Source organism: Myotis myotis, unplaced genomic scaffold (genome assembly GCF_014108235.1).
Source record: "Myotis myotis isolate mMyoMyo1 unplaced genomic scaffold, mMyoMyo1.p scaffold_m19_p_13, whole genome shotgun sequence".
Taxonomy (NCBI): Eukaryota; Metazoa; Chordata; class Mammalia; order Chiroptera; family Vespertilionidae; genus Myotis; species Myotis myotis.
Genome location: NW_023416317.1, coordinates 34,567,217 through 34,591,154, shown reverse-complemented (window position 1 = coordinate 34,591,154; position 23,938 = coordinate 34,567,217). Strand labels below are relative to the sequence as shown.

The window sequence follows — 23,938 nt, the reverse complement described above, 5'->3', positions numbered from 1 at the left end:
TTCTTAAAATAAGTGCAAATAAACTCACTGGTTCAATAAGCTTTCTACATTTGCAGGAAGCCTTCCATGAACTTTCAGAATTACACAGAACCAGATGAAGGGCAGGTTTATTTAATTACAAATTATATTTTCCTACTAATTTGTCTTTGGTTAAACAAAACAGTAGAGCAATATATTTGGATGACACGATGTCATGCAGAAAGGGTAATAATGGGTTAAAAACTAATACAAGGAGAGGAGGAGAGATGAGAGTTCTGGGTTGGTAATCTGGAAACTCCAGCTGTGCATTGATCCTGGGGTGGGCATTCCACCTTCTAACTCTGTTACTGGGGTGCTGTTAGCCTTGGGCAAGGCACTTCCCTGGCAAACCTCAGTTTCCTCTTCTGTAAAATGGGCACACTTGCCTGTTTCAGAGAACTAGTGTGAGGCACTGACGACTAAGTCCTGCGCACCTGCTTTGGGAGATGCACAGCATGACCAGGGTCACCTGGAGGACTTCTTAAAACACAGATGACTGGGCCCCGCCCCCCAAGTTTCTGATTCAGCAAGTCTGGAGTGGAGCCCAAGAATTTGTACTTCTAATAAGTTCCCAGGAGCTGCTGGTGCTGCTGGCTTAGCACCACCCCGTGAGAACCCCTAGTCTACATCACACTGGGCTGGTGGGTGACTCTGCCTGAGGTGTGCCTGTCTTCTCTTCTTCGAAGGACACCAGTCCTACTGGACGGAGGGGTCGCCCTACTCTGGTATGACCTCATCCAAGTCCCATCTACAAAGACCTTATTTCCAAATAAGATCACATTCTGAGGTCCTGGGGGTTCAGACTTCATTTCTTTCTGGGGGACACAATTACCAAAACATCCTCCAACTTCAGGAAAGCCTTCAGCTGAATGCAGCCCCATGAGAGGCCTTGAGCCAGAACCACCCAGCTAATCCACTCCCAGACGCCTGACCCACAGACACTGTGAATCACTCATGTTCATGATTGTTTTAAGCCACTAAGTTTGGGGTAATTGTTATATAGGAATCGGCAACTCACACAAGGAAGGAGACTTGGCAGTGAAGACTAACGTGTCCAGTTCTGCTCACATATCTTCCCGTCACATTAGCATTTGGTTTCAATCTGGGCCTTTTTGCATAACATTGCACACTATCACAGTTTTTTAAAAAGTTTTTCAATACATAAATCCACGTGGTTGAGAAGACGTTTGTTCATTTAGTGGTTGTTTAATGGCATTTCAGAATTTCATTGCAAATCCAAGTGGCTGACTCACCCTTGTCGCTCTCTGAGCAGGGCCTCTGGGCCAGGCCAGCACTCTGACCTGCTGCTCTTGAGTCACGTGCAATGGCCACAGGTACTGAACTGGGCCACCTGGGGGTCAGAGGTGGCCCAGGTGGGTTTTCCTCAGCAGTGGCTGCGGGCAGGCTCTCCCCTGGGGCGCTGGGTAGATGCTAGGACTGGACAGCCTGCAAGCAGGGCGTGGTGTGCCTTCTCTAGGAAGCGGCCTTTTTAAGTCCCGTGTGCATACAGCTCATTTGTCTCTCACTTCCTCTACGAGGAAAACCACAGACTGGCCCAGCTGCACCTACATGAGAAACCACATGGACCAAGCCACTTCCCCAAGTCTGATTCGACCAAAAATACATTTCATTTCCTGCCTCTGTGTTATCGTCAAGATTGCCATTTGTTTCCTGAATTTCAGGATCACAGTTGACAAAAGCATATCACAACCATTAGTCATAGGTGTATATTTTTTTCCCTGAAAATGATTTTACTCATTTTCCCATCCTCTACTTTGTTCTGCGATCTGGCAGCTGCTTCTTTTCATTGTAAAAAATCATTTTGTTTTACCACCGTTACTTAGTTCCTCCTCGTTTCTACTTCATGGACAGTTTGTTCCAAGTCGTCCATAGGAAGCAGCTCGGGAAAAGTCCTAGTGCTCTGCTCCGAAGGGCGGGATGTGCATCCAGCAGGAGAGTCATAAATGGTTATTGGCTGAAGTGGTTCCACTGAGTCTGTATTTGGGACTAGTCTCTCTCAGGCTGATTTGAATCATCTTGGCTTAAAGCAACAATATGCATTTTTAAGATACTTTCTGTTCCCTGGGGTTTGGGGCAGGGTTGCTAAGTGGGTGGCAGCCAGCCACAGCCGGAGCCACATGCTCCTGCCAGCTCAGCCCTGCACCAGGGAGGGCAGGCCAGCTCTGTGGTCTGGTGGGAGAGGTCCTGCTCCAGCTCCAGGGGGATTTCCCAGGGCTCCCTCTGGAATCTGAGCTGTTCCTGCTCATTCCCTGAAGGTGTGACTCATTCCAGGCCTTTGTGGGACTGGCAGTGAGTCAGAAGTCAGCAGGGACTTCGCTTCTTCCCACACTGACTATTCAATGCGCAGTCCCCCAATGAGAGAACTGGGGCATAAGGAGGTTTAAATAGATGGTCCAAGGTCTGTGTAGTGAAGAGTAAACAGTGAGACCAGGACAGTAAACCCGGCCGGTCTGACTCTAGGATCTATGCTATTTTCCTGCCTAAAAGCTGGAAAAAGGCCAGGGCACTGCAGGAGGGTGAGGAAGAATTGTCATATTTTACCTTATATAATTGTGCATAAGCACATACTGTTTTTTAAAACCTAATTTAAAAAGGGGAATATAACTAAATAGCTACAACACTGAAGAGGCAAACCACAGGCAACTAATTATCCATCTTTAAAAATGATCCGTTTTCCACTTTAAAAATGATTGGAAACAGTCACTAGGCATAGAGTCAGATTGACTTTGAAATGTCAGATACAAATAATACAGAAACGAGTGGCCTAACAATGTCTTCACACACTGAATACAGTGGTTTGGCATCTGGAACCAAAATGTGGGAGGTCCTTGCTCTGTACCTGGTGGGCTCCCCCAAACACCTGCTGAGTGATTCAATAAATGAATGCTAAAGTGGGAGTTCTGGCAGTTCTGGCAACTTCACTGCAAGAGGTACAGTGTCTCTCTGCTAATGGAAGGCGGTGGGGGGTGGGGGGTGGGGGGTGGGGGAGGATTGAATTCTACCAGCCTTATTCCATCCTGCATGTTGGGCAACGGCAGGGCTCTTGCCCAAACCTAGCGTGATTTATTAAGGCCCCCGGAATCCCTGGGTGAGACACGTTGTGCAGAAAGAATCTGATTACTCACACCTTCCTACTGCTGCCCTTTCTTCAGCACTTTTTCCAGCCCCCCTCTCTCTGGGGCACTGCACTCTTTCTTCCAGTTACTGTGAGTCCCGCTGGACACCTTCCCTTTACGGTCAGAAAGGCAGATGTGAGAAAAACTTCCCTTCTGTTTTTAAAGGCTGCTTCAAAATCCACCCTTGTGGTGGCTCTGGTGTTAGCATTTCATCTGGATAGAATTTTGGCCGCCCGGAATGGAAAGAGGGCCCAGGGCAGCCTTTTCTAACGCAGCTTTTGCTTTCTTTGAGAGTTTGTTTCTTCCCTTAGAAAATGTTTGAGGCCTGTGAAATGCTTGTATGCCTTGGGTGTCACTGGACAATAAGAACAGGGAAACACACACACACTCCCCACTGCCTTGTAGAAGTGTACAATATAAACCGACATTTATTTTGTTTAACTCTCAACGCCAATTGTGTAAGGAGAGATTTGCTGGAGGAAGATGTGGCTTGGAAAAGATAAATGTGGGTAGAAAATACAAAAAAAAAAAAAAAAAAAAAAGGCTCAATAATTTTCATGGAAGAGGAAGAGACGCTGGGGGAATCTGCCTCCCCTGTTTCTTCCCCCAGCTCCCAGGATGGGTAGAGGTGGTCCCAGTGCTGTGAGCCGTGGCCTGTGCAAGTTCAGGGCTGTCTACACGGAAGCCAGAGCCCAGCCCTCACTTTCCTAGTCCCTCTCATACAGCCGCCCATAGAGGGCTGCCGTCACCAGGCCCGAGGACAGTCCACTCTTCCTCAGAAAGTAGTGGTCATTCTCCCAGCCCAGCTGGTCAGGGGCTTCCAGGGTCATCCCTGAGGTCAGAAACAGAGGAAAGACATAGGAAGTACTGAAGTTACCCCACAGGTGGAACTCAAACAGCCCCGTGGCCTCTGTGACCTCCTGCCCACAGGCCTCAAAGCCGAGGCCCCCACACTTGACCAGGGCGCACACCTGAACGTAGTAAGTGCCGTGCACGGTGTGGAGGCCGTCGAAGACGCCGAGGGCGTACAGCTCTTCGGACACAGTGGGCCTCTGGTAAAGTAAGTGGCAGCAGAGGCCATTCGCACAGACTCGCAGGTAGCCCTCCTTGCCCCACACCGGGACCAGGGTGAAATTGTCATACATCATCTCAGCGTGAAAAGCGGGAGGGGCATTCATGTTCCATCTAGGGGCTCCATCACAATGGACTTCCTGAGAATCCTTCTCACAGTACGGATCGCCCGCCAAGAGTTTTAAAAACCTGCTATGGGGTGGGTCCATCTCCTCTGTGGCATTCTCTGTACCGAGACCCTGTGGATTTTTGGCTACCTGGGCAATGATAAGGTGACCTGTGAAGTTTTCCATGTCATGGTGCCAGACGGACTTCAGAGGCGTGTGTATGCCACTTCCAGTCATCCCCAGAGACGGCTGGTGGATGTTAGCAGCCAGCAAGTTGACACCGAAGGCTCTGGCGAAAGCACTCTGAATCTGAATAGCTGCCAAGAGCGGGAGCTGGTTCATCCAGGCGGCCGGAAACACGACGTGCTTCACCTCGGGGTCTCGGAGGAGTTCGATGGCCGGGCGGAAGAACAATATATCAAAGCAGGTAAAGATGCCAAACTTGCCAGCAAAGGGGGTATCGAAGATAATGTGGTCCACTTGGGGAGGGGTATCAAAAGCTGCCTCAAAGTAGAGGTTGTACTTGCGGTAGCGGTCTAAGAGGGTTCCGTTACTGCTGAACACGACGTTCGTGTTAAACTGGTATCTTCCATCCCGTGGGCACCCTGGGTCACTGCTATGACAAGGCTGCTTCGTCCCGAGGTTGGCCACCAGGAACATCCCTCCCTGGATGGCCATACAGCTCAGGCGCTGGAGGACCTGGAGGGGAAAATAAGGTATAAACGAATGTATAAGTAAATGGATTTTTAACATTCTGCCTTTGGCCATATAATTTTAAAATAGAAAAGTACCTGTATTGTGTCCATAATATATAAAGAGCTATCATAAATCAATAAAAAGCAGCCACTACTAAAATTGTACAAAGAATATGAAGACCTCAGAGAAGAACAAATACAAATCGCCAACACACGTCTGAGAAGGTGTTCAACCTTATTAGTACTAAGGAAATGCAAATTAAAATAATGAGGGTTTTTTTTTTTACCTTCATAAGATTGGCAGAAATTCAAAAGATTATTCTGTCTTACATGGACCAAAAGGCGGGAAAACAGGCACTCATCCACTGTTACTGGGGATGTAAAGTGAAATAAAAATCTTTGAAACAAAACTGTGCCTATCTTTCTGCTGAGAAATTCCATTTCTAGGACTCTCACCTTTCAGAAAAACTTAGACATGTTTACAAAAATATGTGTACAAGGATATTCATTGAGACACTGTTTATAATAGCAACAGTTAAAAAAGAATAAGCATATAGCAGGTTAAAAAAAGGAAATCAATTATTAAATGCATAGAAAAGAACAGATAGAGTTGGATGCACATCAAATTGTTGATGGCAGTTTCTCGTGGAAGGAAAGTAGGATGAGGGTGTGGTGTAGTGAAGGCTGGCTTTCATTTCTTTCTTTATTTGCTCTAAAGCATATATTTGTGTATTTCTTGCATAACTGATAAACAGAACGATCCATAGATGAGTAAATGGCTCGTGATATCTGACATTCTTTAACAGGATGAATGTGTGGCACATGAAGTTTGGGGAGTTTGGGTTTCATTTTTTAGGATCCTAGGGTCTCCTTTCAGTCTCATTTCACATGTCTTGGCTCTTGGCCCCTGGCTTGGTTCATTTCTGGATGCCTTTGGCCGACTGAGAGGACGGCTGGGACACTCACACACCTCCGTGTCATTGAATCGGTGGGGCTCCAGGCATGGGTTCCACCTGACCAATGGGGGAGACGGCATGAAGTCCAAAAATGGGTAAATGGATGCTCTTGTAAAGTTGAATCCATGAATGCCATCTTCTGGAAACACTATAATCTGCACACCCTGTAAGTCAAAAACATCCAAGTATACAGTATGTTATCAGATCATGGGAAATACCACTTCATTCATTCATTCATTCATTCATTCATTCATTCATTCATTCATTCATTCATCTGACAGCCATCAAGCAATTGCTGTATCCCAGTCAGGACCCAGAGGTTACAAAGCGGTGGCTGAACTCTCATCAGGGATCTTAGTCTTGGGGGAGCTGTCTCACTTAGCCCAATTCTGAGGGAACAAAGACAAAGTCCTCTGGGAACAACCATGTACCTGGGCGCACGTCCAGGGAAGGAGGGTTGAAGGGAGCAGGGGTTTGACAAGCAAACAGTTAGGGGTTTGGAGTTCTTGGCGATGCAGTAGGAGATGGGGCCAACTACAGAAGGCCATAATTATTGGGCTCATTAACAGATGTGGTAGCTCCAGTCCAGGAGTTTTTAACCTTTGTTGTGCACTGAAATCAGATGGAGAGCTTCTGAAAAAGACTCCTGTGTGGGGGTGATGCTGGGGTCCACACTAAAGTCTGCTTAGATTGATTATGGATGGGGTCCTGGCAACAGTGTTTGTTCAAATGTTCCCAGGTGACTCTAACGTGCAGCCAAGGCTGCGACCCACTGGGCTGGTGGGTAAGAGTCAAGCGTGTTTATTTCAGCATAGAAACAAGGACTTGGTCTGACTTGCAACTCTCCAACTGGGCATCAGGAGGCTCCCTGTGGAATCCTGACCACACTACAAGCCTTTTCCCACAGCTGGAGACACCTGGGCTCCCTGTGATGCCTGTAGCAACCTACGAAACCCAAACCAGCTGGACAGCCCTCGGCTCAGTACCAGGGCCTCATGCTTCTGCTATCCTCCGCTTCCGTGGCTTCAAATGTCAAGCCCGGGATATTGCCCCAAAGTGAAAGGGGGAGGAAGGCAGAGGAGGCATGAATAATCAAAAATAATGGGCCACATGAGTCACTTATTTCTGGAATGCACTGAAAACTTTCTTTATACATTTTTTTTCTGGTTATAAAATCTTCAAAAGCTTAATGCTAGAAGAAAACTTGGAAGACAGAAAATATAAAGTAAGAATTCACAATCCTGTGACATAAAGATACTTATTGTTCATATGTTGGCTATTTTCATTCTCTCTGTGTGTCTAATTGAGATAAGTAAGAGTTTTCCATCTTGACTTTCTCACTACATAAAACATCAAGACTACAAAGAGACCTTAAAAATATCATTTGTAATGGCCACATTTAATTTAAGAGGACACCACGGTCTATTCTCTATTATTGAAAGGTTGAATTGTTACCAATTTTGGTGATAAAAAGAAAATAGTGATGACCATCTGCATACAGGGTGTTCAAAACACTTCATGAATAATGAGTGTTGTACACAAATCTTTGATTGGATCTCTGATTATTTCTTTTATTGGAACTTTGATTATAAGTGAAATTACTATGTCAAGGGTAGGAGAGGTTGTATGTTCTTAACATACATTGCCAAGTAGCTTTCCAGAAAAATTACACTAATGGACACTCCTGCAGCAGAGTATGAGATAAATGTAAGGGAACATTTTTGCAAACTTGGAAATAAAGCAAGAGGAAGAATATAAGCCTTTCCAAGATACACTAGGGCACTAATTCACCTCACTCAAAGACTATTTCTCCAGTGAATGTACCACTGTTTGACTTTGCTATTTAATAAAACATTACGCTAAAGGCCATAATTTTACTGCCCCACAGGACAGTGGCCAGTTTTGTATCTATTGACAAATTCATTTCCACATTCATCTGACTGACACACACTATTCTCGGTTAGACCAGCTTTATCATCTTACTGGTTCCTTACTAACTTAATGAGTTCAAGAAAAGCTTTGACACGTGTTCATTCTGTATTTATATGACTCATAGTTTTAACTTTTTGAAAATTATACTTGACTTCCTTTAGTAAAAACAAAGCTTTGAGAGTATTGGATGGTTTTTTAATGGAAAATGACATTGAAGTTATGTATAGATATTAGATTAATATTAAAATTGAGTTGGATGTCCTGAGTACACATCTGCCAGGAATGAGAAGCGGAACCAGACCTGAGCTGGGGCAGAATGTTGGGTCTGATGTATTACCAGTCCTCTGTAGGACCGTTTAGGACGTAGGTAACATTCCTGACAAGTGACTTGAGCAACTTTCTGGTAACTCAATGAGATCAAGAACTCCTGAGGAATTACGGTTGCCAACCCAGGAGACTGACCAGCCTAATATCTCTAAGCTGGACTCCTTTTCATCCCGACCTGTGGGACGGGAGCTCTGGGCCATGGAGGATGTTTCAGGAGAAACAGGATGTCAGGTTGGGAACAATAGAGAGGAGTGTCACCCATCAGAAGAAGCTGCACCAGGTCTCTAAGCTCCCTTCCAACATTAGGTGTGTGTGTGTGTGTGTGTGTGTGTGTGTGTGTGAGTTTGTGTGCTCGCGTGCCTTGTAGGCTAGAATTTTTCAACGTAGTCACAGAGTGCTGTCCAGGCAGTCCTGTCCACCCTGACCCGAGACAGGGATCGTCTGGGGCAGGACCTGTTGGCATGACTGGCCTGTCCCCTAAACTCACAGACACAGGGAGGTTCTTCTCACATGGAGGCGGAACAGGGCTTCCTCCAGCAGCTGGGCTTTCCACCCACCAACAGGGTTAAACCCCAAACTTCCCTTCGGTTATGGGTTTCCCATCAGGGCATTTTCTTATAGTAACATCTGGCACCGACATTTCCCTCTGCCCCACCCTTCCTGGCAGGCGCTGGCAGTGCGGGCCAAGCAGGAAGCCTCCACAAAGGCTGGCACCGAGCTCCCTTTGTGCTTCTGGGCTCAGTTCTGTCTGCACTGAGTTCTCAGGACTGTTCACGGTCTGGCCCTGAGACCAGAAATAAACCCCAAACCATCTGAAGGCAGCAAACAGCGGTTCTGTGGATGCCTCCTATGTCAGGGCAACTCAGAATGCCCCAGAAGGCAGGACACGTCACTGTGCCTGGTGGTTTTGATTTCCTGCACATCAGAATCCCCTGGGAAGCCTTAAAAATCCCAAGGCCCAGCCCGCCAGCCCATAGCCCATCCAACTCTGCAGGCGTGGGACCCAGGCACCCACACTTGTTTAAAACCGGCCGGGCAATTCCTCCACTCAGCCACATTCCAGGCCAGGGACCCAGCCCTGGCTCTGAGACTTGCAGTGAAAAGCATCGCCCAGGGATCTTGCTAACACGTAGGTCTGATTCAGCGGGTCTGGGACGGGGCCCACATTCTGCATGTCCCACAGGCTCGGAAGGGCTGCTGCCACTGCTGGTCCGTGGACCACTCTCTGAGCAGCCACACTCGCCTACTTTCTGCTTCAGTTCAGCTTCAGCCGCCTTTGCAGAGGGGCTGCAGGAACCCCTGACCCAGGGCTGAAGGGCAACTCCCCTGGTTCTGGGAGACAAGCTGAGGCTCTGCCCCGGGAGCACGCCTTGCCTTTTGGGCTGCAGTCATCACTTGCTGCTCATAGATGTCCAGGTTCTGGTTCATCAGCTCCAAGGCCTGCTTGCGGCTGGTGAGAGCTAGAGGGTTTGGACTCGAGATCAAATGGTGCTCGTACACCGCGGCCACGTACTGTTCAGTGTCGCCATCCTCTGCCACATCGCGCTCCCCGGTGTGGGCTCCCAGGGCCACCGCGTAACAGCCGCAGAGGAGCAGAGCGAGGGGACTGCAGGCTCCAGACATGATGGAGACCGTAAATCTGGAATGTAATGAGGCCCGGGGAAAACAGCTGAATAAAGAATCCTGCCAGGAACTTCGCTTTTGCAACTGTGATTTATTAATTCCCAGCAATTAACCTCACCCGCCGTGGCGCTGCCGCTCAAAGAGTTTGTTTCATGTTCCTAATAAAAGGGTATGTGTTTCTCTCCAAACACGTAGCTGTGTTTAAAATGGCTCGCTGTGTTAATGGTCTGGTTTTAGAACATTTCCAAAACAGACCCAGTGTTTGCGTCACTAATCTCTCCTCTGGCTGCACGTTTACGTTTTGTGCAACAATAATTATTCCGATTGTTTCACATGATTCCGTGACATATTCCACATCCCACAGCCTGCCCTTTATGCACACAAGCATACTACAGGTCAATCACCCGTGCCAGCTATGACTGTCGTGATTCTGATAACACAGCTTGGCTTTCCTAGTCGTAAAAACGGGGTGGATTAAAATTCTCCCTGCATTCCTTTGATTAGTAATGAATAGGAAAGGTAAGGCTCCCTTTACTCAGCATCACATTCTTTACCTGGTGCAGAGAAACTGCTGAATTCCACATGAATGCCAGGATGGACTCTGTTATGAATAGACTAGAGGCACGGGTCGGATCCTTCGGCCTGGCCGGTGATCAAGGCCTATTGGGGGGACCAGCCGGCAGGGGAAAGGGACCATGAGAGGTTGGCCTGCCGGTGGGATTGCGGGAGGTTGGCCAGCTGGCCCCCCAATCAGGGCCAATGCGGGGGCCAGCTGGCTGGGGGGAGGGGCCATGGGAGGCTAGCCAGCCGGCTTGGGGAGGGGGGAGGGCCACGGGAGGTTGGCTGTGGGAGCACACTGACCACCAGGGGGAAGCACATGCACTGAGCGTCTGTCCCCTGGTGGTCAGTGCACATCATAGCAACTGGTCAACCAGTCATAATGTTCACTTAGGCTTTTATATATATAGATAACAAGTCTCCCAACCACACCATGACTTTTTCCTCCTTGAACTTGATAATTGCCATTGCCCATCATCACTTCTCAGGCTCTGTCTCTATGACTCTAAAACTCTTGCTGGAAAGCATACTCATTTGGAAAGAAAAACCTTTTGTAGTGACAAAAATGCAATTTTCTAGAAAATAAACTAGAATTTTCTAGAAAGTGAACTCAGCTTTGTAGTTCCTACCATAAGATATTAAAAGTAAATTATGAATTATCTCATTTACAATAACACTTCTGTGTACCTTTTTCCCCCCCAAAAAAGGAAATTTTATCCCCCCCTTTATATTGATTTTATTGGGGTGACACTGGTTAACAAAATTATACAGGTTTCAGGTGCACAATTCCACAACACATCATCTGTACACTGTATTGTATGTTCACCACCCTAAGTAAGGTCTCCGTCCATCACCATTTATCCTCCCTCCCTTCCCCCAAATCCCTCTCCCTCCCCCCAATCAACACACTGTCCATTATGTGTTATTAAGTGTTTTAGCATGTAGAGTCCAATTCTGCCTTGAAAATCAGCCTGGCCTCAGCTGGAGCCCCTCCCCCGGGGCACGATTCACCCAGTGGTGTGCCAAGGCCCAGCCACATGCTCTGTGGAGATGTGCTGGGGCTGACCAACTGCCCAGGAATCCGGATTAAACACCAAGAAAACAAAGACAAATCGAGGAATCATATTGCTGCTCTTTCAAAATAAAATGATGCCCTGCCCAAGTTTGACTCATAATGCCTGTGTTTGCATTTCAAAACCAAATTCTCCAGGCTGCAAATTTCTTTTTTTTCTTCTTCTTAAACGTTCCAGAATCAAAAGTAACCATAATTATTTTCAGCAACAGAACAAGGACTAGGGATGCTCAATTATCCTCAGAAAATCAAATACTTCTCCAAATAAGGCATTCTGCCCCCAACCCTGCCCCCTCTCACACTGTTGCTTCTTTCCCCAGGGAATAAATGTACCATCCAAATACCAAACCCCAGGACTTGTTGCCATTCATCTGGGACACTGTCCACAATGTTTTAAGATTAGAACAAGGGGCCTTTGAGTGAGCAGTCACGGGATTTTGAGTAGAAACAAAAGTATAATTGAAAAGCTTTCTTATCTAAATTTTGCCTCTGAAGACCAGCAAAGAATAATTTTTAAAGTCTCACAATCTATTTTCCATTCCATCTCTGCTTTCATAATGATAACGGGGAGTGGTTTGGGGGGAAAACTTGCATTTTCAAAGTCATAGTCACAATATTTCTAAGGTATAAGGCTATGGCCTCACTAAGAAGTGGGGAAACTGAGGCTGGCGTGTGTGTGTGAGAAGGCATTCGAACCAGTGCCTGGTGGAGGCAGGTCAGGAGTCCCTGGGGCCAAGAGTGGCGCTCACAGCAGCCCCCTTTCTCAACTAAGAGCTGTTACCGCAGGTCTGGGAACACGGAACATTTGTTGAAGTCTCACAGTCTTGGAAGCCAGCAAAACAAGGAAACTGTGGAAACAGCAAGATATCACATTACTCTCTAGCTTGAGAAAATAAAATCTAGCTTATTTGCAAAAGGAGCCAGGCAGGAGAGCAGTAAGTGGCACTTATTTGTGCGTGAACAGAGGTGGGTGATAATAAGGGGTTATGCAGATTCAACCAGGTATTCATGCTTGAAAGAAGCAAGCTTAATGAGGTAGGCAAGAATGAGTAATTACAATAAAAATAGGAATAACGGTTTGCCTTTCTGAAGAGTGGGGAAATAGCCAATTGCTGCCATTTTAACCAAATTTGCAAATGCTCGTTTTCCCTCTTTATTTGACCATACAGGACTGTCTCAGGAAAAACCAAACAAGGTCGAGGCAGGGACTCCTCTGAAGGGCACAGCAGGTGGGACTGGAATGGACAGTTTCCAGTGGTTGCCAGATGCTGGCTCATGACGCCTGCACAGTGGGCTGGGGATGTGGGGGCTTCCTGGGAACAAGGGGGCTCTGGAAAGTCATGAGGTTCTTGGAGAGCCAGCAACCGATCCACCTTTAGGGCTGGCCAGGACCCGGACCATAAACAAGATGGTCGCTAGAAGTATGTGCTTGTCTATACAGGTAGCTGTGCTCCCCTTGCATTGGAGGGCACTTGACAGATGAGACTGAACTTCAGGAAGGGCCCAGCATGAAGGTACCATTGAGGTGACCGGTGCTTCCATGCCCTGCTTGACATGCTCTGGGATGGGGGCATCGGCCTGTGAGATGCCCTGAGTCCCACTGCTAGGAAACAGCAGAGCCAGGAGGGCTCATGTCCGACATCCATGGGGCACCCGACTGTGTGCCAGATACAGATGCAGGTGTCAGGGATACAGCAGTGAATAGGCCCAGCCTTTCCTCGTGAAGCGCCTGCTCTGGATGTATGGAAGGACGAACAACCACAATCAAATAAGTATCTAGTGGGCCAGATGACCAATGCAGAAGGCAAATAGAGACAGTGAAGGGGGAGGAAGGACCTGGCTTGAATGAGGAACGGTTTTAATCGGTGCGGTCAGGGAAGGCCTCAATGAGAAGGTGATGTCTGAAGAAGGTGAGAGGGGAGGCCATTTGGATGCCTGGGGAAGAGTGTCCCACTTGGAGCAAATGGCTCAGTCAACCCATGTGTAATCTTTCTGGGGAGGTTCAAGAAACTGCAAGGAGAACAGTTGGCTGGAGCCCAGGGACCAGGGGAAGGCAGGAGAAAATGAAGTCAGAGGGAGAAATAACAGGGGACCCCTCCCTGGCCTCCACACACCTCCCTGCAGCTGCCACTGCCCTCTTTGTTCTCATCTCAGTAGAAGGACAGGTGAGATCCAGTTAAAGCCTGAGTCAGTCATGACGCTCCTCTGCTCAGAATTTCGCAGGCCTCCCCCCGTGCCAAGAGGAAAGATGGGGCAGACAGAAAATCCCTGATGGGTGGGAAGAGATCTTCTGGAGTGCCATCTTTAGCAAGCATCCTGATCTTTCAACTGCCCTACAGAGGCCTGTTTCTCATTTCAGAATGGAAAGTATTTCCCCAATACTAATCCTAACCAGGAAGGTTTCTGTGATCTAGAAGGAAAAAAAACAAAAAGCAAAGTCTAAATCACATGGAAATCTATTTTTCAGAAATTTGGTAACATGTCAATTACCAGATATTTTTACACCCAAGAAGCTTCTTTCCACCTTAAGTGACTCATCCTGATAATTAGCTGTTTCCTTCCTAGCCACTCTAGTACAATAGTGCCTTTTGCAATAAAATGAGAAAATTATTATTAAGGTATTCTTAATAAGATAATTTCAGAGGCAGGGATATATATTTAAAGATTATATATAGACCTATTGATCCTGTTAACAAAAGAACTTGTCACTCTACTTGTCGGGGAGAGTAACGATCCCTCCTTGGGAAAGGAGGCAGGAAAAGTCGGCAGAGGAAATGTCACATCCTCTGGGACAAGGCCTGAGTAAGTCATTAGTAATCAGCTGGGTGTATGTTTCCATGTCTGTCAGACAGGAAGCCAAGAAAAACACTGTTCTACACCTATTCTCATGAATTTTGTGATTTCCATGTTCAAGTCCTTTTACATAAGGAGGAGAAATAATATCCATCCCCTTCAAATTTACATAATGAATTGAAAGAAATCCCAAAAGAGATCTTCCATTTCCTAGAAAGCCTCTTGTTTTCTTCTTCTCCCTGCTGGCAGTGTCAGACATGAACTCATCCACTGCCGGAAGCCGGTCCATCCTTGCTGCTTGACAGTCGCTGCAGGGAAGAAACATCTGCACAGCATATGTTTCAAGGGACCTGCATATATGGCTTACTGTTCTTAATATGTTTGCTCCCCTACTTATCCCCAAGGTCACCTCTCCGAGAAAGGTTGTTTCCCCAGGTGGGGATTTTTCCCTGGAGTTAGGGATTAACAGTACTAAGGAAGGGAATAAATCAGTAAAACTCCTTAACTAAGTGCCAGGCGGGTAGTTAATCACTTTAACTATGAACAATCACACTTAAACTACATAATCTTTACTCAGGATAATCTCCTTCAGTTACTTCCTTGTAGTTTAACAGAACAATAGAGTAGTGACCTTGGAATGGAGATAACAAATGCCCTAACCTTTGGAATAGAATGGATAGGATTAAAATCAACTGGTATAAATACAGATGTAACAGGAGAATAAAGACAGAACCTGGCTGGAGAACCTAAAGAGAGAACCTGGCTATGCTGATCAACTGAACGCTGTCTCCATGTCATTCCTTCTTCACCGACTCCATCCACACCTTTGGGAACCCCCGAACCTGCTGGGGCAGGACCCCAACAATCCATGACTGTCCTCTAGAACAAGAAGTCCCACAATGGTTCTTGCTTTAAGAGCTTTGTGCAAACCCACCCACCACCAAGATTCTTTTTTTTATTTTTTAATTTAAGCAGCAGAGACTCTCCTTGCCACTGTTGGTATGCAAGTCCCATATCAAGCCTGCATTTTTAAAAATATATTTTATTGACCTTATACAGAGAGAAAGGGAGAGGGATAGAGAGTTAGAAACATCGATGAGAGAGAAACATCGATCAGCTGCCTCCTGCACACCCCCTACTGGGGATGTGCCCACAACCAAGGTACATGCATGCCCCATGACCAGAATTGAACCTGGGACCTTTCATTTTATTTATTTTTTACAGAGAGGAAGGGAGAGGGATAGAGAGTTAGCAACATCGATGAGAGAGAAACATCGATCAGCTGCCTCCTGCACACTCCCTACTGGGGATGTGCCCGCAACCAAGGTACATGCCCTTGACCGGAATCGAACCTGGTAGCCTTGAGTCCACAGGCTGACGCTCTATCCACTGAGCCAAACCGTTTAGGGCGAACCTGGGACTTTTTAGTCCGCAGGCCGACGCTCTATCCACTGAACCAAACCGGTTAGGGCACCACCAAGACTCTTGATGTCTTAGTGGGATATGTCAAGTGTGAGTGGCAACTGATGATGAGGTTAAAGTTCTAAGGCTGAACTCACAAGAAACAGTGAACAAGTTACCAAGCCTCTCAGTTAAACTGGTAACTTGTGATTTCACCTTTTTAAAAATTCCAGCTATTTATTTATCTTGGAGAAAAAAGAGTGATATGCAGAAGTATAACTTTGGACCGGGCCTTTGTCTTCAGGCCTGTTTCTGCTCTGTGTCTCAGAGCACTAAATGAGCAATCAAGGGATCATGACTCTTGAACTTAAACATGTCATCCTTCTTTTCTCAAATGGGAAATTATCTTCATAACTTAAGTCAAACAAAACCTTTCCCTGAAATGCCCAGGTGTTAAATGTAAGAAGGCTCTTTTTCATTTTGTGCAGACAGAAAAAAAAAAAAAACCCCAGCTGAGACGGATTCTATAGGTTTGCTGCTGCCACCCCGTGGACAAACTGAGTGTCATTAATCCAAGAACCACAATAGCAGAGGGATTCTTAAACAATAAATGGATGGCTTTTCCCCTCCTTTCTAATACGTCAGCTATCTCTTTTATAGTGAAAACAAACAAACAAACAAAACAAACAGAAAACATTTGACTTTCAAAGATTCACATCTCATAAAAGCTGTTTTCTATTTGCCACATTCCCAGGACCTATTGTATAAATTTGTTGTGATTTCTTTTCTTATAGTCATGCACCCCAAGGATGTGGCTAGAGTACAAGGAGATGCAACCCCCAACACTGTTACAGACAGCATGTGCATGGGGAAACTTGGCTAAGTTAAGGGAGCTAGAGGGACAAAATTCTGTATTGATGCCACATTGCATTTTGTATGTTACATGTTATTGTCTTTAAGCCATTTTGACATCTCATTTTATCTTCCTGCCACATAAAGCAGTGAAAGCAGATGGTAAAATCCTATCTTTATGGTGAGAGAATGCTCCAGGACGGATTAGTGGTGAGAACAGACGAGACAGACTCCTGGTGCAACCCTCCTAGCACATGTTGAAGAACGGGGGTCATTTATCAGTCTAACCTACAAAGACCACCATGGAGTCTTCAACGCAGCTGGCAGAATTACAGAAATTCAAAGTGGCACTCCTAGGGGAAATTCCAGGTGGTCAAACCAGCGCAGGGCTTCTCAAATGTAGGCTTGACACTGGGTCCCCTGGAGGGCGTGAACATCAGGTCCCTGGATTCTCATGCCCAGACATTATGATTCAGCAGGTCTGGGGTAGGGCCTGGGAAGATGCATTTTCTAACACATTCCCAGGTGAGGCTGATGCTGATGCTCCTGGCCTCAGGTCACACTTGGAGGACCACTGGGCTGGAGGATAAAGGCATGCAGAACCTACATTCTGACTCCTATCTTTCCCTTACATCAAAGAAAACCCTGCATCTAAACCATCACCTTTATTTCCCACATGCCTCTCCACTAGGGTTGATACAATGTGGGCAGATTTCAGTGTTTCCACCATCTCTAGTGAAAATGAGCAGCAAAGTATTTATACTAGGGAGGAGAAATCCCCCACCTCACTCCCAAATTTGATCCAGGTCAGTTAAAGGACGCAGAGCTTATCTCTGCCTTGACAGGAATGTCTCTGTAGAACCGCTTGTTACACCAGTAACATCGGTTTAAATAAAGTTCCTGATTTAAAAAAAATAAAACAGGAGTAGCTGGTAGATAGTCTATTAGGACCTTTCCTTCCTACTGTCCTTAAAGAATCAAGCCATGAGGAGTTCTACAGCTGCAAGAAAATTATTCTTCCATCAAGCAGTTGAGCCCAGGAAAGGACAGCCTCAGATGAGGCCGTCTCCATATATTTTTTTTTTTATCTCATCTTTTGTTTCTTCTTTGACCCAGTCATTTTTAGTAGTATGTTATTTAATCTCCACGTATTTGTGGGTTTAATTACTTCCTTTTTAGAGTTGATTTCTAGTTTCAAGGCTTTGTGGACAGAGAATATGCTTGGTATAATTTCAATCTTCTTGAATTTGTTGATGCTAGTTTTGTGACCCAACTACGTGCACTGGAGAAGACTGTATAATCTTATATTCTGGGATGAAAGGTTCTGTAAATGTCAATTATGTCCATTTGATCTAGAGTTTCATTTAAGGCTGATAGTGCTTTATTGATTTTCTGTTTTGTTGGTATGTCTAAAGCTATCAATGGAGTATTAAGGTCTCCAACTATGATTGTGTTTTGATCTGTTTCTCTGTTTAGTTCTGTGAGTAGTTGTTTTATATATTTCAGTGCTCCCTACTTGGGTGCATATATATTAAAAAGCATTATGTTTTCTTTCTTTTTTTTTTTTAAAGTAAGTCTTTATTGTTCAGATTATTACAGTTGTTCCTCTTTTTTCTCCCCATAGCTCCCCTCCACCCGGTTCCCACCCCACCCCATCACCTTACCCCTCTCAATTGTCCTTGTCCATAGGTGTTTGATTTTTGTCCAGTCTCTTCCCGCACCCCCCCACACCCCTTCCCCCGAGAATTGTCAGTCCACTCCCTTTCTATGCCCCTGATTCTATTATATTCACCAGTTTATGCTGTTCATCAGATTTTTTATTCATTTGATTTTTAGATTCACTTGTTGATAGATATGTATTTGTTGTCACTTTGTTGTTCATAATTTTTATCTTTACCTTTTTCTTCTTCTTCCTCGTCTTAAAGAATACCCTTCAGCATTTCATATACTATTGGTTTTGTGGTGATGAACTCCTTTAGCTTGTTCTTATCTGTGAAGCTCTTTATCTGACCTTCAATTCTGAATGATAGCTTTGCTGGGTAATCTTGGTTGTAGGTTCTTGCTCTTCATCACTTTGAATATTTCTGGCCTGCATAGGTTCTGTTGAGAAATCAGCAGACAGTCGTATGGGTACTCCCTTATAGGTAACTGTTTTTCTCTTGCTGCTTTTAATATTCTCTCTTTGTCTTTAGCCCTTGGCATTTTAATTATGATGTGTCTTGGTGTGGTCCTCTTTGGATTCCTTTTGTTTGGGGTTCTCTGCGCTTCCTGGACTTGTAAGTCTATTTCTTTCACCAGGTAGGGGAAGTTTTCTGTCATTATTTCTTCAAATAGGTTTTCAATATCTTGCTCTCTCTCTTCTTCTGGCACTCCCATAATTCGGATGTTGGTACACTTGAAGTTGTCCAGAGGCTCCTTACACTATCTTCATATTTTTGGATTTTTTTTCTTTTTTCTTTTCTGGTTGGGTGTTTTTTGCTTCTTTGCATTTCAAATCTTTGATTTGATTCTTGGGATCCTCTAGTCTGCTGTTGGATCTCTGTATATTATTCTTTATTTCAGTCAGTGTATGCTTAATTTCTAATTGGTCCTTTTTCATATCCTTGAGGGTTCACTAAATTTCTTGGAGGTTTCTAGAAGATTCTTGAGTAACCTTATAACCGTGGTTTGAACTCTATATCCAGTAGTTTGCTTTCCTCCATTTCTTTCATTTATGACATGTTTCTTTATCTCTGCATTTTGGCTGCTTCCCTGTGTTGATAGAGTGGCTTTCTGTGCTAGGTGTCCTATAGGGCCCAATGGCTCAGCCTCCCCAGTCACCTGAGGTGGACGCTCTTGGTGCACCCCTTTGTGGGCTGTGTGCACAGTCTTGTTGTATTTAAGCCTTGATTGCTGTTGGTATCACTGGGCGGAATTGACCTCAAGACCAATTGGCTGTGAGGACCAGTTGTGTCTACAATGGGAGAACTGCTGTGCTGGAGACACCCTTATGGGGCAGGACTTGTTTCAGTGAGTCTTTGATGCTCACTGATTCTGCTCCCTGGGTGTGTCTCTTAAGAATCTGAGGAGTTCTAATCTGGTGTGGTCTCACTTTGACCACTGGGTACACTGGCTCTTGGATCTCCAAGGAGGTGCAAAGTCAGCCACTGCCTGAAGCCACCCAGCAGGAGCTACAGAGAGATCTGCAGATTCTTCCCTCTGGCACCTGGGACCTGGGCTTCCCTCACAGCCCTGGCTTCCTCTGCTAGGTTGTCCAGAAGGATGTCCGGTCTAATTAGCATATTACGCTTTTATTATAGATTTTATTATATTATTTATTATATTATATTTATGTTTATATTTCATACAACATATTTCCTAATGTGCCATTTTTAATGTTGGTTTTAAAAATAGTGTTCTACATAAATTTCCTGTTTTCTTATTTTTCCTCCTTTTTGTGTGCATTTAAGATATTTCATTTCAGTTTTCTCTCCTATTACAGCCATTCTATAATGTATCACAAAATCTCTAGTTCATTTCATTTGATAGGCAAACACTTCATGTTTTTTACAGCTGCATAGTATTCCATTGTGTAAATGTACCACAGCTTAAAAAAATTGTTTTTCTTGATTTCGGAGAGTAAGGAAGAGGGAGAGAGAAACATCAATGATGAGAGAGAATCATTCATCAGCTGCCTCTTGCACTCCCCCTATTAGGGATCGAACCCAAAACCCGGGCATGTGCCGCTCAGCCACTCAGCCACACCAGCTGGGCCAAACATATCACATTTAATAAAATGTTTGTGAGACTACTTTTCACAGTTTAAGCTAGTATTATGCTTTCAAATAATCACGAGGACTTTTAGTGTCCTTCATTCACTGAAAATAAGACATACCATCATAATTTGGGGGCCTGAGGAGTTACCACCTGTAGAGCTCCCTGCTTTAAGTCTTTAGAGAATATATTTTCTCCAGGTGATAGAGTAGGCAGTTAGATAGGCATGAGCAGAGCAGGAACAATAGGCCAGGTATGGAATGCCATGAAAGCCAAAAGTCCTGGGAGCCTAGCAATGGGCAAAACTGGGAAAATAAGTATTATAGTCTAGTACCTTACCCACAGAGTGACTTCTCCTCCCCTAGAATGTTGCGAGTCATGTAGTTTAGACACCCTTGGAGAAAGAACAAAGAGCTGGAGAATAGTCTTATAGACGTCCATACAAGCCCGTGCACCACCACTCCCTTACACATTAAGTACTCAGGATAATGAGGTTCTGGTCAGCATCAAATAACCTTAGGAATAAAGCCTCTGGTCTGTTGACCACAGAGACAGAGTTTTGATCAAACTAGAGATAACAACTGGGCCTCAGTTGTATTTCAGCTCCAGGCCCAGAGAAACAGCAAGGCCAGGTAAGGTGATGCCACTGCTGATATCAGGACCAGTTGTGATGACTAATAACCTGCCTTGGTACTGACCAATCAGAGACCATGACCCTGAAAGGACACGCCTGGAAAATTGATGAATATTCTATTGAGATCATCCCTTGAGGCCTCCCCTGAAATTCCTGCCTTTAGAAAACAGATAAAAACCCTTAAGGCAAGGGGCTGAGGGTGCACTCTTCTCTCTCTCTCTCTTTCTCAAACGCTCTTCACTCTCACCCCTTTCTTCCCTCAGGCATGTACCTTTGCTTTCTTTTTCCTAAACTCCAAAGGCCCTTCTTTTGCCTCTGAAACTTATTTCCTGAGTCCATGCAGCCCAACTGGTTCACTTCTTCTACCTCTGTGACTTTCTAAATAAACTTGCATTAGAGTTCTTGGCTCTAAATGCTTTCTTAGCTGAATTCAAGGATAGAGGCTCACTCTGCCATTAACACAGGCACGATATTTTCAGTTCTTACGAAATTGCCTGGTTGCTTGGATATCCCTTCACCCAGATGGGAGAAAATCACCAAATAACTCTTTCATAATCTCAGTTCCAGAACCCACAAATAGAATAATCGATATGAAAATTCTGATGACTGGTTCTGCTCTTTGGAGAGCGTGTTGGCATTATGTTAGCCTTTAAAAAAAATTTAAACCTATTTCTCTTTTGACCTTTTTCCATCAATAAAGAAATTAATAAACAAAACAAAACAAATAAAAGCTCAATAAAATACCCAACAAAAGAAAATTATCTGTGAAGTAATAAAGAATGTAGCTAATCCTTACAAAGTCTGCACAAATGGCCTTGGACAAATTACAAAATAATTCTGAAATGTTGTCATTATAATTAGATTGAAAGGAGTTGCTCCCAGTGCCTGCTACTCCTGCAGGTAAGTACTCTCCTCATTCTGCTGAATCATCAGGCCCAAGGGAACAGTGGAACTTTGCCCTGAATTGAAAGGTATAAAGGTGAAAGCAAATTTCAACAGTCTCACTGACCTTTCCCTGTGCTAAAGGGCAGAATCCTTTTGCAAAACCAGTTAATCTAAAATCAGGGGATTTATTCCAACTCACGGTTGGAGTGATTCTATCAATAATTCTTTTGACACACAGGATCCCGTGAACTAATTACCATCTACACAGTCTGTGCTGTTAATGCCAAACCAGTCTTGAATTAACCAATAGTCCAAATTAATCAATAGTATTATTTTGGTAACAGGCAATCATACATTTATTTTATTTTTCCTTTATTTTAGAGAGAAAAGAAGGGAAAGGGGGAAAGAGAGAAACATAGATGTGAGAGAGAAACATTGATCGGTTGCCTCCCATATCTACCCCAACCAGGGATCAAAACCACAGCCTGGGTATGTGCCCTGACTGGGAATTGAACCCTCAACCCTTCAGTGCACAGGATGACATTCCAACCAATTGAGCCACACTGGCCAGGGCAGGCAATCATACATTTACTTATTATCTCATTTCTCCAGCATGAGTACAGAGCTAGTGTTCTCAAGTTGGGATGTAAATCAAAATAAGAGAGCAGTTTTAAAACACTCCACATCCTCAAGTATTTTTGAGATCCACTCTTTGTGACTGAAGACTATTGCTGAGCAAATGGCCTAATGACCCTGAGCCCACAGCCTAAGAAATCGCACATTGCAAGCATCTTTTTTCATTCCACAATGTGTTTTAAAAGGTTATCAGATGCAGGGGCTGGTTGTAAATAGGGAATGAATCTAAGAATTATGAAAACCCACATATACTGACTTTGGAACGACAAGAGTGGAGAGAGCAGACAAGAGTGGAGAGAGAAACGCGGGTTTGAGAAAACAATGGTCAAAAGTAACCAGATTGGGGCCCAAGGGAATAGAGCACAAGACTGGGAGTCTGAAGCATGGTCTGGGTCCAATGGCTCTGGGCAAGTTACTTTACCTCCTGCTTTTTAACACTGTCTCATCTACAATACTGGGGTAAAGGGTGCTCGTCCGTCTACTTACGGATTTAATGAAAGTCTGTTACGATGCTTCACAGATTGCAGCCACAAAATTATGAAAGAAAGCATATATGTTAATAACGCAGGTAAATAACCTAGAACAGCCCTAACCGGTTTGGCTTAGTGGAGAGAGCGTTGGCCTGCGGACTGAAGAGTCCCAGGTTTGATTCCCGTCAAGGGCATGTACCTTGGTTGCGGGCACATCCCCAGTAGGGGGTGTGCAGGAGGCAGCTGATCGATGTTTCTCTCTCATCGCTGTTTCTAACTCTCTATCCCTCTCCCTTCCTCTCTGTAAAAAAAAAAATAAAAAAAAATTCAATAAAATATATTAAAAAACAAAACAAAAACCTAGAACACAGGGGATGAGAAAGCAGGACTACAAGACCCAGCAACCACTTTGCCTAACCCTAGAACCTGCCCTGGTCCCAGCAGCCTTTGCGGCGGGGGCGGGGCCAGGAGCGCGCGCCGCGCCACGCCCCCTCCTCCGTCCTCCTTCGCCGGGACTACGCGGGCCCGAAATGGCTCGGGAGCACCGGTCCTTGTGGGGAGGCCTCCGATTTCCGGTCTCTTACCTGCTCGGCACAGGCCGTAGCCTCCCGATAGCCCTGCCTTCCAACAGCGACCCCGCGAATGGAGGGACGTGCAGAAGGTCCCAGTCGGAGAGAGCATGGAGTAATACTCACGCTTCCCCCAGAGCGCTAACTTCGGCCCCGCCTCTTCCGCCCGGCTATTTAACGCTGCGGGTTGTCCTCCTCCTGTCAGTCAGAGGAGGTGCAGGCCGCTCCTGGTCCGCTTGCCGCCGACTGGGGGACTGTGTTGAACTTTGAGGTGGAAGATGTCGGAAAGTAACTTCGGCGACGCAAGCGAGGAACAGGTGTCTGGCGCTGCAGTCCTCGCCCGGGCCCTGAAAGCGCAAGTACGAGGGACCACCCTGAGGGGACGGGCTCCTACGGGAGCCGGCGAGGGCCGAGCTGTGTTGGGAGCCGGTATTGCCGCGGGGGCGGGG

The 23,938-nt window shown here is 45.5% G+C and overlaps 2 protein-coding genes across 6 annotated transcripts in view; one reads left to right on the top strand and one right to left on the bottom strand.

The window, feature by feature from the left end:
- Positions 1 to 3,565: 3,565 nt before the first annotated feature.
- BTD (biotinidase) lies at positions 3,566 to 23,754 on the bottom strand. Of its 3 annotated transcripts, XM_036332669.1 has the most exons (5): positions 23,505 to 23,635; positions 12,278 to 12,344; positions 9,618 to 9,882; positions 5,999 to 6,148; positions 3,566 to 5,032 (listed from the first exon to the last, which is right to left on the bottom strand). In XM_036332669.1, exons 3-5 carry the CDS (start codon positions 9,864 to 9,866, stop codon positions 3,863 to 3,865), a joined length of 1,569 nt encoding a protein of 522 aa, XP_036188562.1. In that variant the 5' UTR covers positions 9,867 to 9,882; positions 12,278 to 12,344; positions 23,505 to 23,635; the 3' UTR covers positions 3,566 to 3,862. The 3 variants fall into 3 exon arrangements, with proteins under 3 accessions (XP_036188562.1, XP_036188561.1, XP_036188560.1); XM_036332668.1 differs by lacking the exon at positions 12,278 to 12,344 and having other exon boundaries at positions 23,616 to 23,754; XM_036332667.1 differs by lacking the exon at positions 12,278 to 12,344 and having other exon boundaries at positions 23,505 to 23,641.
- HACL1 (2-hydroxyacyl-CoA lyase 1) overlaps positions 23,706 to 23,938 on the top strand; it is a 48,814-nt gene continuing 48,581 nt past the window's right edge. For all 3 annotated transcript variants that reach the window (XM_036332663.1, XM_036332664.1, XM_036332665.1), the window contains exon 1: positions 23,706 to 23,848. In XM_036332663.1, coding sequence (XP_036188556.1) covers positions 23,768 to 23,848 — 81 coding nt within the window. In that variant the 5' untranslated portion in view covers positions 23,706 to 23,767. The remainder of the gene's footprint in view (positions 23,849 to 23,938) is intronic.

Excerpts from the sequence above, each read along its gene's own strand:
- BTD (XM_036332668.1), bottom strand. The coding sequence starts at position 9,866 with ATGTCTGGAGCCTGCAGTCCCCTCGCTCTGCTCCTCTGCGGCTGTTAC. Across the intron at positions 6,149-9,617 it reads TGATGACTGCAGCCCAAAAG|GGTGTGCAGATTATAGTGTT; the intron begins GCAAGGCGTGCT and ends TTTGACTTACAG. Across the intron at positions 5,033-5,998 it reads ACCGATTCAATGACACGGAG|GTCCTCCAGCGCCTGAGCTG; the intron begins GTGTGTGAGTGT and ends TTTCCCCTCCAG.